Source organism: Rana temporaria, chromosome 2 (assembly GCF_905171775.1).
Source record: "Rana temporaria chromosome 2, aRanTem1.1, whole genome shotgun sequence".
NCBI lineage: Eukaryota > Metazoa > Chordata > Amphibia > Anura > Ranidae > Rana > Rana temporaria.
In genome coordinates this window covers 121467959-121482448 of record NC_053490.1, presented here as the reverse complement: position 1 = coordinate 121482448, position 14490 = coordinate 121467959, and the positions used below count along the sequence as shown (strand labels likewise).

General features: G+C 42.3%; 1 protein-coding gene across 4 annotated transcripts in view; it reads left to right on the top strand.

Moving 5' to 3' along the window:
• The window catches only part of OS9 (OS9 endoplasmic reticulum lectin), a 92146-nt gene extending 81513 nt beyond the window's left edge, over positions 1–10633 (top strand). For all 4 annotated transcript variants that reach the window (XM_040340885.1, XM_040340884.1, XM_040340883.1 and 1 more), the window contains 2 exons: positions 5688–5797; positions 7454–10633. In XM_040340885.1, coding sequence (XP_040196819.1) covers positions 5688–5797; positions 7454–7594 — 251 coding nt within the window. In that variant the 3' untranslated portion in view covers positions 7595–10633. The remainder of the gene's footprint in view (positions 1–5687; positions 5798–7453) is intronic.
• Positions 10634–14490: the final 3857 nt, after the last annotated feature.

Sequence of the window (14490 nt, the reverse complement as noted above, 5' to 3'; positions counted from 1 at the left end):
AGAGATGGGCGGGACAGTCCAAAATGTTCCATCTGGGGACACCAGCCAAAACACCGTCCGATCCTCCATGCGGCGCAAGCCTGGCGTCCACAGACGCCTGGGAACCACCCTGGAACGCAGCGTCCATGTGCAAGTCACGCCGCGCATGACGTCATCACGCGGCGCGAAAGCACATGACGCTGAACGCCCAATGGAAGCGCGGCCTGTCCGACATACGGGTCTGGGACATCAAGAGTGTCTCGCATCCGCCCTCACAGAGGCCACATCCTGCCGTGATGTACTGGCAAATAATGCCAGGCAGTACGCAGATAAGGACCCTGAGACACAGAGTCCCCCGATGTGAGGGGGAAACAGAAAAAAAGGGGGAGAGAAAAAAAAAATATTGATAAAATAGCCACCCATGCATGTTGCTGGCGTGCAGCACACATAGGGAGTCCAGGGAGGAACGTCGCCCCCAAGGGGGGAAAAAGGGGCAACACACCACCCATTGGACGCACTAAAACTATAAATGATAAAAAAGGGAAACTGTACTCAATGGTTGAATATAGGGAAATGGACACAAAATATCTTTAAGCTGGAATAAAAAGCCAAAAAACCAACATATAATTCCCGGACCCACATAGAGTCCCTATTAAATTGGAAAAATATATATATGGAATTTACATTACTGAAAGCAAAAGGGGCAATATCCCCCTGTGCATAACAAAGTTAGGCCTTATTGATAAATGAGTTTATATCCCATTCTACGTTCATACCGAATGGTTGGTATGTGCGTAGTTCGTGTATCTAGTATGTTTCCAACTGCGACACACCCCGTACACGGGATTCGCCTCTCCAATGGGGTACAAACCGATCGATCACCAAAAACTGGGTCCCCTGAGGGTTTTTGTCATGACATTGCAAATAGTGTCGTGGAACACTGTGGTTAGTCTTGCCAAGTTTGATATTGGCTATATGTTCGTTCACTCGGATTGTGAAGGTTCTGATGGTCCGTCCGATATATTTAATGGTTCAGTGTTTTTTCCCTTTTGTTATTTCTGTTAATATGTCTTTCACTGATATATGATTGGTTTTCTGTTTCATCCTAATATCTGATTGGTGATTGGCAGCCATTTGGGTCAGGATTATTACTTGATCGGATTGGCTGTATAGGAGGGTCATAGGCCACGTATGTCATGTGACCTGTTCCCTCCAATTACATAGACTAATTACTGAGCTTGCTTGATTGGTCCGCCTACTCAGTTCAATTAAGATTTTTATTATATATATATGTGGCAATATGGGGGTGAAGGTAGATGCCCCAGTTGAAGTCCATTTGGACGAAACGCGTCGGGATTGCTATACCTGCACCCTATATTGCTTTTATCCATTTTATGCTGAAGTGATCACTTTTATGTAATTTGGTTTTATCAAAATAAAACCTACCCTCTTTTACCTGCACCATCCGGAGCACTGTTTTTTTTTTTTTTTTTTTTTTCTGCATGACCTGCTTGGATATAAAGTTTTTCATACTCCTCGATTGTGTTCACCTTCCTTCAGTGGATACCACTGTTTACACCACCGATTGTCTCTTTGAAACAAGCTGACCTTCTGTTTCTGTCTGAGAATCTGAGTCGGAGCAAGTACACCCACGGTGAGGTTCCAGTCCAGGCTTACAGCCATCCATCGGGATACCCTGTGTGGAGTCTACTATTGGGCCATCGTCCAGCCGAGCAGATTCGAGTGGAGTCCTTCCATGCGTTTACGATCTGTTGTCGCTGACAAGCAGATCCACGCTATCCGGTAAGAGTATTCCATCTACTCCTGTTTTACCGTGCAGAATGTCCTTCTTATGATGAGGATGTGGCCATATACCTCTTATTGATGGACTTTTGTTTGTGTTACTTTTTTTTTCAATGAACACTCATTCACAGGCTACTGTGATTTAATCACATTGATGTATGGTTTTCACTTGTGTGCTTTCTATAAGTGTTTCCTATTAGCGCTACATATTTTTTCACCAGTTGGTGGGGAAACCCTTGTTGGCAAGCACACGGGAGATAAGACATTTTTTGTAGTTGGCTACCAGGTTTGCACACATCTCAGGAAGGATTTTGGTCCACTTCTTTTAACAGATCTCTAAATTCTTAAAGGGGTGTTCCAGTAATTTTTAATGTTTATTAAAAGTCAGCAGCTACAAAAAGTGTAGCTGCTGGCTTTTAATAAACATACTCACCTGCTCCACGTTCCAGCGACACGCTGGCCGGGGCACCGCTCCTCCCCCCCCCCCCCCCCTCCAGCTTTCGGCTTCACGGCCGGGCACCCACTGCGCATGCGCAAGTGGCGCTGCGCCATCCAATTGGACAGGCGATCGCCTGGGACCTGTCACGTGTCCCAGGCGATCGCCTACAGGGAGGGGCTGCCAAAAGGCGATATGACGTATCGCCTTAGCAGCCCTTCGGCGGAAGGAGGAAGTGGGACAGGAAGTCCCACTCCTCCTGAAGCCGCCCCCCCCCCCCCCCAAAAAAAATTGCATGCCAAATGTGGCATGTAAGGGGGCGAGGAGTGGATTAAGCGGAAGTTACACTTTTGGGTTGAACTTCGCTTTAAGGTTTCTTGGCTGTCGCTTGGCAACTCAGTTTTAGCACCCTCCCATACATTTTCTATAGGATTAAGGTCTGAAGGCTGGCTTGGCCACTCATGACCTTATTGTGCTGCTTCTTGAGCCACTCCTTGCCTTGGAGGTATGTTTTTTTTGGGTCCTTGTCACGCCGGAAGACACATCTTCTGGCCCGTGTTCTGGCTGAGGGAAACCGGTTCTTATCCAAGATTTTACAATACATGGCCCCGTCCATTAGCCCCTCAATGCGGCAAAATCGGCCTCTACCTTTATCGGAGAAACAGCCCCAAAGCATACTGTTTCAACCCCTGTGCTTGACTGTAGAGATGGGTTCTTGGGGTCATAGTCTGCATTTTTCTTCCTCCATAGCACTGTGTGTACAATACACTACTGCACTGCCACCAACTCCTAATATTATAAATACTTCAAGTTGCTGCTCACCATCAAATGTGTTCTCACATTCTACAACTTAATATATAAATATTATTGGTGTTGCACTACCCTTTAACCACGTGCAGAAACATATTTTGAATAAATTATATAAAATAAGTGATAATTGAATACACAATCCCAGTGCAATAAATCTATAAATACCCCAAAAAATATTCTCCAAAATATTACCACATATGTTGAAATACACAATACCAATGCTGAAAATCTACTGATTAGAATATACCAATAAGTCGCTTTTAACCCCTGCTAGCGGTCGAAGAAAGGGTTAAATGCGACACGTGTATGGCCGCTGCCGAAGAGCCCCCCCGAAAAAATTTCAGCGGACGCCCATGGCCACTGCCTCAGACTTCTGGGTATGCAGTATGTACATGTCTGGCTTTTTGGTGCCTACTCCACTGTCCATGGGTATGGCAGAGCATGTGAATCTCATCTGTTTTCATTTGATGGTGATCAATCCTGTGCTGTCACATGGGGGTGGAGAGTCCTCAGCACTGCGCAAGGCTGTAAGTAAGCCCTAGCAGATTGAATGTCACAGTGGTAATAAGATAGAAAGACTGGTGAGAAGGGGAGGTTAAAGCAATACTAAAGCTTGTTTGTTTTTTGTTTTATTTAACAAGTCTATACTTGCTCTGTGCAATACTTTGGCACAAAACGGCACAATCCTCCTCTTGGGGTCCCCCACCAGCGATCCAGGCACCCCCTCTTTGGCAGGTGCCCCCACGGAAAGCCACTTTCCATTGGGGCACCTGTGCGTACTTGCTCCCGACCCCTGCTGCTGCGTCCATTGACACCAACAGCGGGACTTTGCCCTGTCCCCCGCTCCCCTGTCACAGCATTTGATTGACTGCAGCGGAAGCCAATCTGCACAATGGAGCTGCAGCAGAGAAGGTTTTTCACCTTAAAGCGTGGTTACGACATGTAATATATATTTTACAACATTTCTGATGGTCATAACATAGACATTTAACACTCCTGTCTTTAAAAAAAAATGTGTCCACCGATGTCCGGTTTAATATAAAAAACATGAACTTATAAAGTTGCTTCCTGGCCATTCCCATATTGCTTGTGGGCATGTGAAGAGCCCATAAGCGTAGTGTTCCCGGGATATGGTACAGCTGAGCGACCAGCATGCACTGCCCGTTGTCGCGCACACGCATTTTCACAGTATCACAGCGCTGTCAACATCTCAGGTTGCCAGGGGCGTCGGTGTCGGAAGTGCCCGCCCTGTTGTGATTGCAACAAAGCCCTCGGCGCTGCCCACTGACTCTTGGGAAATGATGATGCGCATCTCCCAGGAGCAGTAGGAAAGCTGGAGCTGCGGTGAGGAAGGGGAAGATTTGAAGGGACCACAGGTATGAAAAGGTAAGTTTAAAAAAAAAAATAATCTCCTAATGTAATTTATTATATTTGCTGCACGGTAATTACTTTTTTTATGGATGGAACTCCACTTGAATGCATAGAAGGCATTAAAGAGGAAGTAAGCCCTCTCTAAAAAAAATAATAAAAAAAAACACCCCGGAAGACAAAGGCATAATGAGCGCATAGCATACTAGCTTATTATGAATTACTTACCGGAGATCGAAGCCCCCGCAGCGCTCCTTGTTCCCCCTCCTCCGTTGCCACCATCTCTCCCGGAGTGACTTCCGGGGTATCGCGGCTCCGGCACTGTGACTGGCCGGAGCTGCGATGCGCGGGAGCCGCCAGTCACGGCACGATCACCGTTGGAAACGGCACGCTCAGTGCGCCTGCGCCGTTATCTGTGCCTGTAGATTCTACAAATATCTCCTAAACCTTTTAGGTTTGGGAGATATTTCTTGCACCTACAGGTAAACCTTAATCTAGGTTTACCTGTAGGTTAAAGTGGTTGTAATGGGTTTACAATCACTTTAAGGTGAAGAACCTTTAAAGCTTTTAAACCTGATATCTCTGGTTTAGGAGATATCCCCTGTATCAGCATGTGCCGACGTCATCGACGCATGCGCACTGAAGCAATGGCACATCCGTGCCATTGCTTCAGCTAGTGTGCTGTTACCGGCGGCTCCCGCGCACATTTGTGGGAGTGACGTCATTGTGGCTCTGGCCAATCACAGCGCGAGAGCCCGCAATACCCGGAAGTAACTCCTGGAGCTGTGTACTGGGACCCCTGCAGGGGCTTCGATCTAAGTCGGTGAGTATTTAATAATGAGCTAGTATGCAATAAATACTAGCTCATTATGCCTTTGCCTTGCAGGGGTTTTTTTTATTACATTTTTTAGTGGGTTTACAACTACTTTAAGTGACCCCTTTTTTTTTTTTTTTTTTTATAACCTCGACTGACATTGGTACAAAATTACTTTAAACAAATTCATTAAATGAGCCTGACCCAAAATGTATCTATGTGTAGCATCAGTGCTGAAGGACAAGCTCAGAAGAGTACCTGTTTTTTAAATTAAATCCCTGTATCTCTATGGTCTGCCGTCAGATCCTGGCCAAGATATCTCTCTAAACAGAGATTGTGTGTGTGTGTTTTATATTCTAATAATATATATATATATATATATATATATATATATATATATATATATATATTAGTGTAAAATACATTAAATAATTTTTGTGATGTATTACTTCAAATTTACCATTATTTCTCTGTCAGGCAAAATAGAGATAAAAATCCTAACTGGGGGTTTTGGAGAAGATGATGATGGACACTGGCTTTCAGAGGAAGATACAAAGAACCTAAAAGAGATCTTTTTCAACTTACTGGTATGTGTACTTCTTTATAGTTAACAAAAAAGATGTTCTTCTTCATGAAAATCGCTAACTATTTTTAAGATTCATAGGTTGCATGCCGTGCCCAGGAATGCCTTTAAGTCCTGGGCAAACTGCTTTAAAGTAAGGCCATGTGGATGTAATTTTTCTATTTTGCAAGCATAATGTTTTGTCAAAATACTATAGAATAATACAATATAACAAGACTTGAAAGCTATTTGTAGCAAAATGTTCCAGCTATTGATCCCCCTTGCTGTGTACTTACATTTGGGGTCTCCTCCTGGCACTACTTCACTCTTTTTTATTAAACTGGAGCTTCAATGCCGGATTGTACCTGCAACACCACCTGCTGTTGGATGAAGCATATAATGGTTATTTGTAGTGGAAACATTTCATTTTCATGTTCAGTCGTGGTTTTATTTTTCCAGAAAGGATATGTAGTGTAGGCTTACCCACTACATCAATATGGATGAAGAACTTGTGCGTTTGTATCATGCATTTGGTGGTTATGATACCTTAAATAAAACCTGTGGTAACACTGCAAATTAATATTTATTTCACATGGCAGACACTTTTTAGATGCCTGCATACTGTTTAAAGGGAAAACACATTTCCTTGTATAGCACCCTGGGACCCCCAAAACCCTTTCGTCTCTGTAATAAAAAGCAAACTTCTGTGATCACTAGTACTGGTCCGTTCCTCGCGCCTCTTGCACTTTTTTTTTTTTTTTTGCTAATTACTGTGATGGATGAAATCGCTAATTGATGGGCACAAGAAGTGGGTGGCTAAAGCTAGCGGTCAGGAAAGATGGGTTGCTTTTTCCATATTTGTGCACATCAGGTAGTGGTTTTGGTGATTTAATGGAGGTCCAAGCTGGACTTTATCGCACCTGATGTTTAGATTTGGACCTGTAATCTAAACATCAGGTGCGATAAAGCAAAAAAAATGAAGAACATTGATCATCTCGGAGCAATGGCATCTAAAAGTGGGTGCGAAACATAAGACAGCAAGTGAACATATTGGCCCTGAAGTTGAAGGGTTGAAAGCAGGAAGAACGGGCAAGAATTTGATGAGGGCCAAATTGTAATGTCTAGATGACTGGGTCAAAGCACTTCCAAACTGTGGCTCTTATAGGATGTTCCTAATCTGCAGTGGTCAGGAACTACCAAAAGTTGTCCAAGGAAGAAAAATTAACGAAACCGACCGGGTCAGGGGCGGCCAAAGGCTCATTGATGCACTGTAGGGAGCGAAGGCTGGCCTATGTAGTCTAATCCATGGGTCTTCAAACTATGGCCCTCCAGTTGTTCAGGAACTACAATTCCCATCATGCCTAGTCATGTCTGTGAATGTCAGAGTTTTACAATGCCTCATGGGATGTGTAGTTCCGCAACAGCTGGAGGGCCATAGTTTGAGGATCCCTGGTCTAATCCAATAGAAGAGCTACTGTAGCTCAAATTGCTAAAAAAAAAAAAAACAATGCCAATCTGGTACTTGGGGCATTAACACAATGAAGGTTGCTGAGCCCCATTTTGCACACATTTTCTATATGCAGGCTTCAGTCTACACAAGTCATTTTGTGATTGTTGCATCACTTTGCTATAGTATTTGTATGCATCAAAGCAACATCTTAAGTGCTTATTTTGGTTTCAGATTCATGGGACAGAAGATGCACACAAAGAACAAAAGAGACAACAGCAGCTAGAAGATAATTATCGCTTTGTCTGGAACCAAAACCAAGATGACACAAAGAGCAACAGCGCTTCTACGGACTCTGATGATGTGGATTTCTAACCTGAACTATTAGGGAATTCACCAGCACAGACCAGATTGCCTGACTTTGCCCTGTGGACTCGAGCTTTGCAACAAAACTTTAAGGAAAATGTGTTGCTTCTGGAACAATGGGAGGGATTGCAAGCCTTTAGAAGAATATACAGAGGCCTCAGTCTAGCTTGCAATAGTTTAAATCCAGCGTTGGAGGATCTGCTGGCTGTGCCAAGCACAACCGGCAGAATAAAAGCAATGTTTCCTTCTCCCCCCTTTTTTTTATTTAATTTTTATTTTTTCTCTTTCCTGAAAAATGTAGTTTGGAAACTTCATAGCTGTGACCACAGCCTCCTCACCCACCAATATGAGCAAATACTACTTTGTTTTTATTTTCCAATCAGAATGTCACAATTGCTATACTGCCATTCATGCTAACTGTGCATAAAGCTGTACATTCCCCTTCAAAGTACTTGCCTACATGTGTTCCAATGATGGTCATCATGGTACACAGAAATGCAGAATTCACTTTTATTAGGAAAGATATTGTGCTGATAATAAAACTGCTAACAAAATGAATGACAGGAAGAATGTAAATGTTGCTGTTGTATAGCTCAGGAATTCTAGCTTTGCTTTTTAAGTATTGAGAATTGATATATGAACTAGCTTCAAACCTGGCAAAAAGTAGATGCTATAATGGGGAGGCACACTATGCTGTTTCAGCTTGAAAGCCATTAGAAAAATAATTGTCACCTCACTGCCATCTTTTCTGACCAAGATAGGCTGCTTTAGAAATGTTTTTTTTTTAACACCTCCTCCATGAGGCTTCATTCACATTGCCGTAAAAAAAATAGTTTTTATGAAACTGAGTGCACGCGTGCTGTTTTCAATAGAGACCTGCACTGCGTCCAGATCTGTAACACAAATACCAAAATCCTGCACCTGGTGACATACATGTATGCAGATATTGGGGGGGGGGCATAAACTACAATTTTACACAGGTATCGCTGCTCATTGTGCAAGAACTTTTTTCGTGCTAGAAAAAATCATGCGTAACGAGATCAGTAAAATGTTTACAGCATGTGAATGCAGCCTGAAACTGGAGAAGTCTTTGCTGTATCTTTACTTTGGGAAAACGGGGGGGGGGGGGGGGGGCTCCTAATATCGGTTTCATATTGAGAAAGTATAGTGGAATTTCAGTGCGCAAATATTTTGGTATGGTAGCAGAATTTCTCCTAAAATATTTTTGGCCCACCTTTTTTTACATGCTTGCTCTTCCAATTTAATGCATTAAAGTAGTTGTATAGGTTTTAAAAAAAAAAAAAAAAAAAAATCTCTATGCTTGCCTGCTCTGTGCAAAGGAATTGCACAGAGCGCCCCTGAACCTCCTGTTCTTGGGTCCCCCCACTGGCACTCCTGGCTCCTCCTCTGTCCAGTGCCCCCACGGGAAGCTGCACTTTTGCATGCTCACTCCCAAGCCCCTCTGCTGTGTCTGCTCCCTCATTACTGGCTTTGCTTGACAGCAGCAGGTGCCAATGGCTCCTGGTGCACCAGCAAAGTCGGTGAGACCAGGAAGTGAGGGGAGAGAAGAGCTGCAGACGTGCACAATGCTGGATCGAACGAAGGGCACAGGTAAGTAAAAGAGGACTGAGGGGGGGGGGGGGGGATACTGATGCCTAAACATTTTTTTACTTAATGCAAGGAATGCATTAAGGTAAATGTTTAGGCTTTAGAACATCCTTTAAATGTAGAAATGTGTAGATCCAGTGCTTGTTATAAGTTATCTGCCTACTGGGAATGTAATGTTTTCAGTTAGCCCACTTTAGACTTGTTTTGTAAAAAGTAGAGATGAACTAAGGATCGGGCTGAACTCTGGCCTGAACCCAAAGGAAACTGATGATAGCAGACTATCAGCCATGTGGTCATATTACTGTAGGTCAATGATTACCCCAGCATCCCCGCTCCCTTGTTACATGTGGCTGCGGGGCAGGGAAATCCACAGCCGCAGCTGATGGGGCCAGTGGCCTACTATCGTGGGCGAGTTCAGCCTGAACCTTGGCTCATCTTTGAAAAGTAACAGTCAAACATAACCGCCTTGTAGCGCTGCAAAGTAGGAAGAGCAGCCTGCATATGTCGTGAGAAAATGACTGCCCCATGTATATGTATATTATGAAGACAAGGCTTTAAAACTAAGCTTTACATCATGCTGTATTTTAAATACTATACATTGCCTTGTAAAAAGGAATCTGTTTTAAAACTTTTTAAATGCAGACGCAAAAATGACAATCCTGCTTAAATTAACAAATCGTACCCAATGTGTAAATTGTTTCAAATCTCATGTCTATATATTTACAAATGCATGTTTACCATGGGCAAGCTATATCTGCCGTCTGCTCCCTGCTTAATATTGCTGCACAGTAATCATAAGATCTGGCTAAATGATCTAATCTTAGATGTAGCAAGCCTTCTGTCTGCATTGCTTGCTATACAAATATCCTTTTATAGGCTAAATTTATGAGTAAAGAAGAGACAAAGGTTAAACTGTTAACTCAAAACATGTACTTGCTTTTAATGCACCAAAGCTTCACTTCAAGTAATAGATCTCAAAACTGACGAACATTTTAAATCCAATTAAAAGTTAGAATTTTAGAAATGTTTACAACCTGCTTTCCTTGCAATGTGATTGACTCAATATACTCCTAACAGACTTGAAGGATAACTAAACTCCAGCACAATTTTCTTTATATATTACAGCTTACAGTCCTTGGATGTGGTGGCTGCATTAATTTTCTCTTGGGGGGGGGGGGGGGTATAAGCATGTTTGTAATCCATATATGGAGAGCAGCCAAGGGCGACCACCATGGTTTCCTCCATAGATCAGTGGAGGAGTGACGTAGCCACCCAGGGACAGGAAGTGTTATTTGCAGGATCACCAGGGGAATATAAAGCAAAAGAAGATGGATAAAGAAAAAATAAACAAATGCAGCCACTGCACAAAGGACTGGTAAGCTGCAAAATTATTACGTTTTTGGTTTAGATGCAGATTAGACTTAAAAGTGGATGTAAACACGATTTTTTTTTTTTTTTTGTCACAATGTAGAGTATAAGATTTCCTATCATCTGTGCCCAGTCTTGCCACGAAGAGTTAATCCAGCTCTGAGCAATCCTCTTCATTTTTCAGTGAGATAGACAGGAGAAAACTTTTGTGCGTTCTTCCCCCTTGCTGTGAATGACAGGTTATTTACATATGTCATGCACTAGCTTGAGACGGGCATTATTTTTTAATTCCCACCCCCACTGCTTTTCTGAAGTCATGTGGTTACTTTTCTGGATTTTGACTGGATGTTGGTGGTCATAGCAGAATTTAGTGTAAGGAATACACAAGAGAAAATGCATGTTGACAAGGGGAGTGTATAGGTGGGCAGGGAGTCTACTGACATCACAAACCCCAACCACAGAGCTCCAGACAACAGAACCAGCCACATAATCTGCAGTTTTTCAGTTCTTATAACAGGCAGAGGAGAGACATTTGACAGATAAGGATACATGCAGGAGGTATGTATATCCTTAAAGATTAGCACTATGGCAGTAGTTTAGAAAGGATGAGAGTGGGTTTACATCCACTCTAAGGGGGAGATTTACTAAAACTGGTGTACACAGAATCTGGTGCAGCTGTGCATGGTAATCGGTCAGCTTCTAGGTTTTATTAGCAAAGCTTAATTGAACAAGCTGAAGTTAGAAGCTGGTTGGTTGATATGAATAGCTGCACCAGTTTTAGAAAATCTCCCCCTGAGGCTGGCCATATAATATTCAATTTTTCCAATTCAATTTTCTTTAGATTAACGATTCTATGTCGTACAAGGGCCTGCCTGATTGCATACAAATTGAACGTGTTTAGGTTTGACCTCGTATTATACGGTTTTGGTAAATCTAAAGGAAAATTGTATAATGTATGGCCAGTCTAAGTCCACCCTGAGCATTGGTATATCAAGCCAACAGCACAGTTCATACAGGAGCAGTATACCACATATGCTTTTCCCACTCCATAGGTTGGTCTTTCTCACCTGTAATATTCAGAAAAGGGAAAAATTTCAAAAGCAACTCTTGATAGTTTCTTTGACATTTTCCTACTCAGCCAGCTTTCCTTAGCCTAATTCCATTCTCCTTTAAATAAGGCACGTGATAATGGTATTTGTTTGTCCTTCATTCCCTACTGGTTTACAGAAAGAGAAGGTTAGAGGCCTGCTTGGAAATGACAGGTGTGTGTGCAATATTGAATATTTCTTCTACTTCTGTGCATCTGTCATGGGTCTGTCAAGGTACATGAGTATTGGATGTGTTCTGTATTTTAAGAACTTGAACACATGGGTGTTTTAAAAGGGGAGGCTTAATGCTTCCCTTGATGCTGAACTTGTATACCAAGCAAAAGTAATTACCAATGTGTTGCATCGAATTGTATGCAGAAAGCAAAATGTAGGACAATGCCATCAATGTATTTGTATTGCTCCCCTGGTCAGACAGGCCTTCACTAGCACAGTTGCCATTACTGCATAGAGATCAATAAACTTCTTGTGGGTTTTCTTTTTTCCTAGGGTTTCTAATAGAACAAGAAGGGTGATCACTGTTGGTGGGTCCATGAGCAAGGATGTTCTGCTTGGCAAATTGTTGAAAAAAACGAATTGATAAAGAAATGAGGAAGCAGAAAAGCCATGCCGACAGGCACTGCCTGGCTTGTGGGGGTTTGGACAGTAACCTGCTTAATTAGGGCAGTGACCAGTTAAGTGGGGTCAGGGGATCCCCTTGGATACACGCTGGTGTGAATTGGCCAGAATCACCAGGGTTGGTCTACTGACTCGTGTCTGTTTTTGTATTTGTCAATGAACCCTCCTCAGGGTTCAGGTTCCGAAACAAATTGGAAGTTGCAGGTACTGATCAGCCATTCACAATTTTCATCTCATTTTTAGCTGCAAATAAAATTTCTTAATTAGGCCACTTATAGTTATAAAAATATGAAACCTTCCTCCTTGTATGTTGAGCATAATTTGTCATCCTGTTTTTCATTTGACTTGTTTGATGCAAAGATAATGATTGTAGTTCCAGAGTCCTGCTGAAAATGTGCAGTTTTGCAATATTACAACTTTTTTTGCAATTCCTTTTTTTTTTATGTGAAGGAGTGCGTGAAATTTTTTTATATTGTCATGTCAAGTTTTCTTTAATTTCTGAGGTCTTGAATAATTTATGTTAATTGTATGTTCCTTACAGAAATATTTATTAAAATATATGCTTTTACTTCTTATTTAGTGTGTGTGTGTGTGTGTGTGTGTTTTTTTTTTTTTTTTATACACACACTATATTACCAAATGTATTGGGATGCCTGCCTTTAAACACACGTTAACTTTTTAAAGTGGAGTTCTACCCATAAATATAACATTACATCAGTAGTTTTAAAAAAAAATTCATTAGTCCTTTACGAAAAAATTTTTTTTTTTTTAGATGCCTTCAAAGTGTTGTTGCTAGGCAGAATAGTTAATCTTCCCACTTTCTGCACCTATGTGCTTAATGCTTCCTAACCTACACCGCACAGACTCCTGGGAATGTAGTAGGTGTAACTTTCCAGGAGTCTGTGCACTCCCCAGTCTCAAAGAATCATGTGACTTGGACAGCACAGGTGCTGAAACCTGATCTGACACTGCTTGTGCAGCACTGAGCATGTGCGAGATTTGCAAGGCTGAAATCCAGGAAGTCATACAGTCTGGCTTCGTGATGCACACACTTAAGATGGCCCCAGTCAATTTCTATTTTATAAAGTGTCTAAATGCTGTAACAACCTAACAAAACGGACCTTAGTTTACAGACTAACTTTACTAGAATACATTAAGCTTGTGTATTACAGGGGTATTTATATTTAAAAAGTGAAATTGTGGCCGGAACTCCGCTTTAATGGCATCCCGGTCTTAGTCCATAGGGTTTATATTGAGTTGGCTCACCCTTTGCAGCTATAACAGTTTCAACTCTTCTGGGAAGGCTGTTCGCAAGATTTAGGAGTGTGTCTATGGGAATGTTTGAGCATTTTTGTGAGGTCATCAATGTCTTTATGTACCTTGTTTGCGCACTGGTCAAAATCATTCGGTGGTGGTGGGGGGAATTATGGTTTGGAGTTGTTTTTGGGCTTGGCTACTTGGTGCCAGTGAAGGAACTCTTAAGGCATTTTGGACAATTTTTATGCTTCCAATTTTGTGGGAACAGTTTGGGGATGGCCCCTTCCTGTTTCCACATGACTGTGCACCAGTTCACAAAGCAAGGGCTATAAAGACAAACATTAGCGTGTTTGCTGTGGAGGAACTTGACTGCCCTTTACATAGTCCTGACCTCAACCTGATAGAACATGTTTGGGATGAATTGGAGCGGAGACCTTGTGCCAGGCCTTCTTGTCCACATCAGTGCCTGACCTCACAAATGCACTTCTTGAAGAATGGTCAAACACACTCTTAAACCTTGTGGACAGCCTTCCCAGAAGAGTTGAAGCTGTTATAGCTGCAAAGGGTGGGCCAACTCAATATTGAACCCTACGGACTAAGGCTGGGATGCGATTAAAAGTAATCTGTGTGTAAAGTCAGGCGTCCCAATACTTTTGGTAATATAGTGGGGCTGATTTACCAAGCCTTTGCTCCATGATTTATTTTAAATTTACTAAAGGAATGCGCTGCTAAAGCAGCACAATTCCTGATTTACTATAATGCCTAGTGCGCCTCTATGGACCTGGCGCACGGCATTTAGAAATGTAAAATGAAGGGGGTGATGTGGGGAAGTGTAGTGACGTGTAAGTTTTACGGGCCGAATTGAAAGTGAAAGTGATTTTTGTGAAAACGAGAGGCTACGCCGGCAAGTACGTTTAAACCTGCGGGAGGTTTATTTGTGTACTGTGC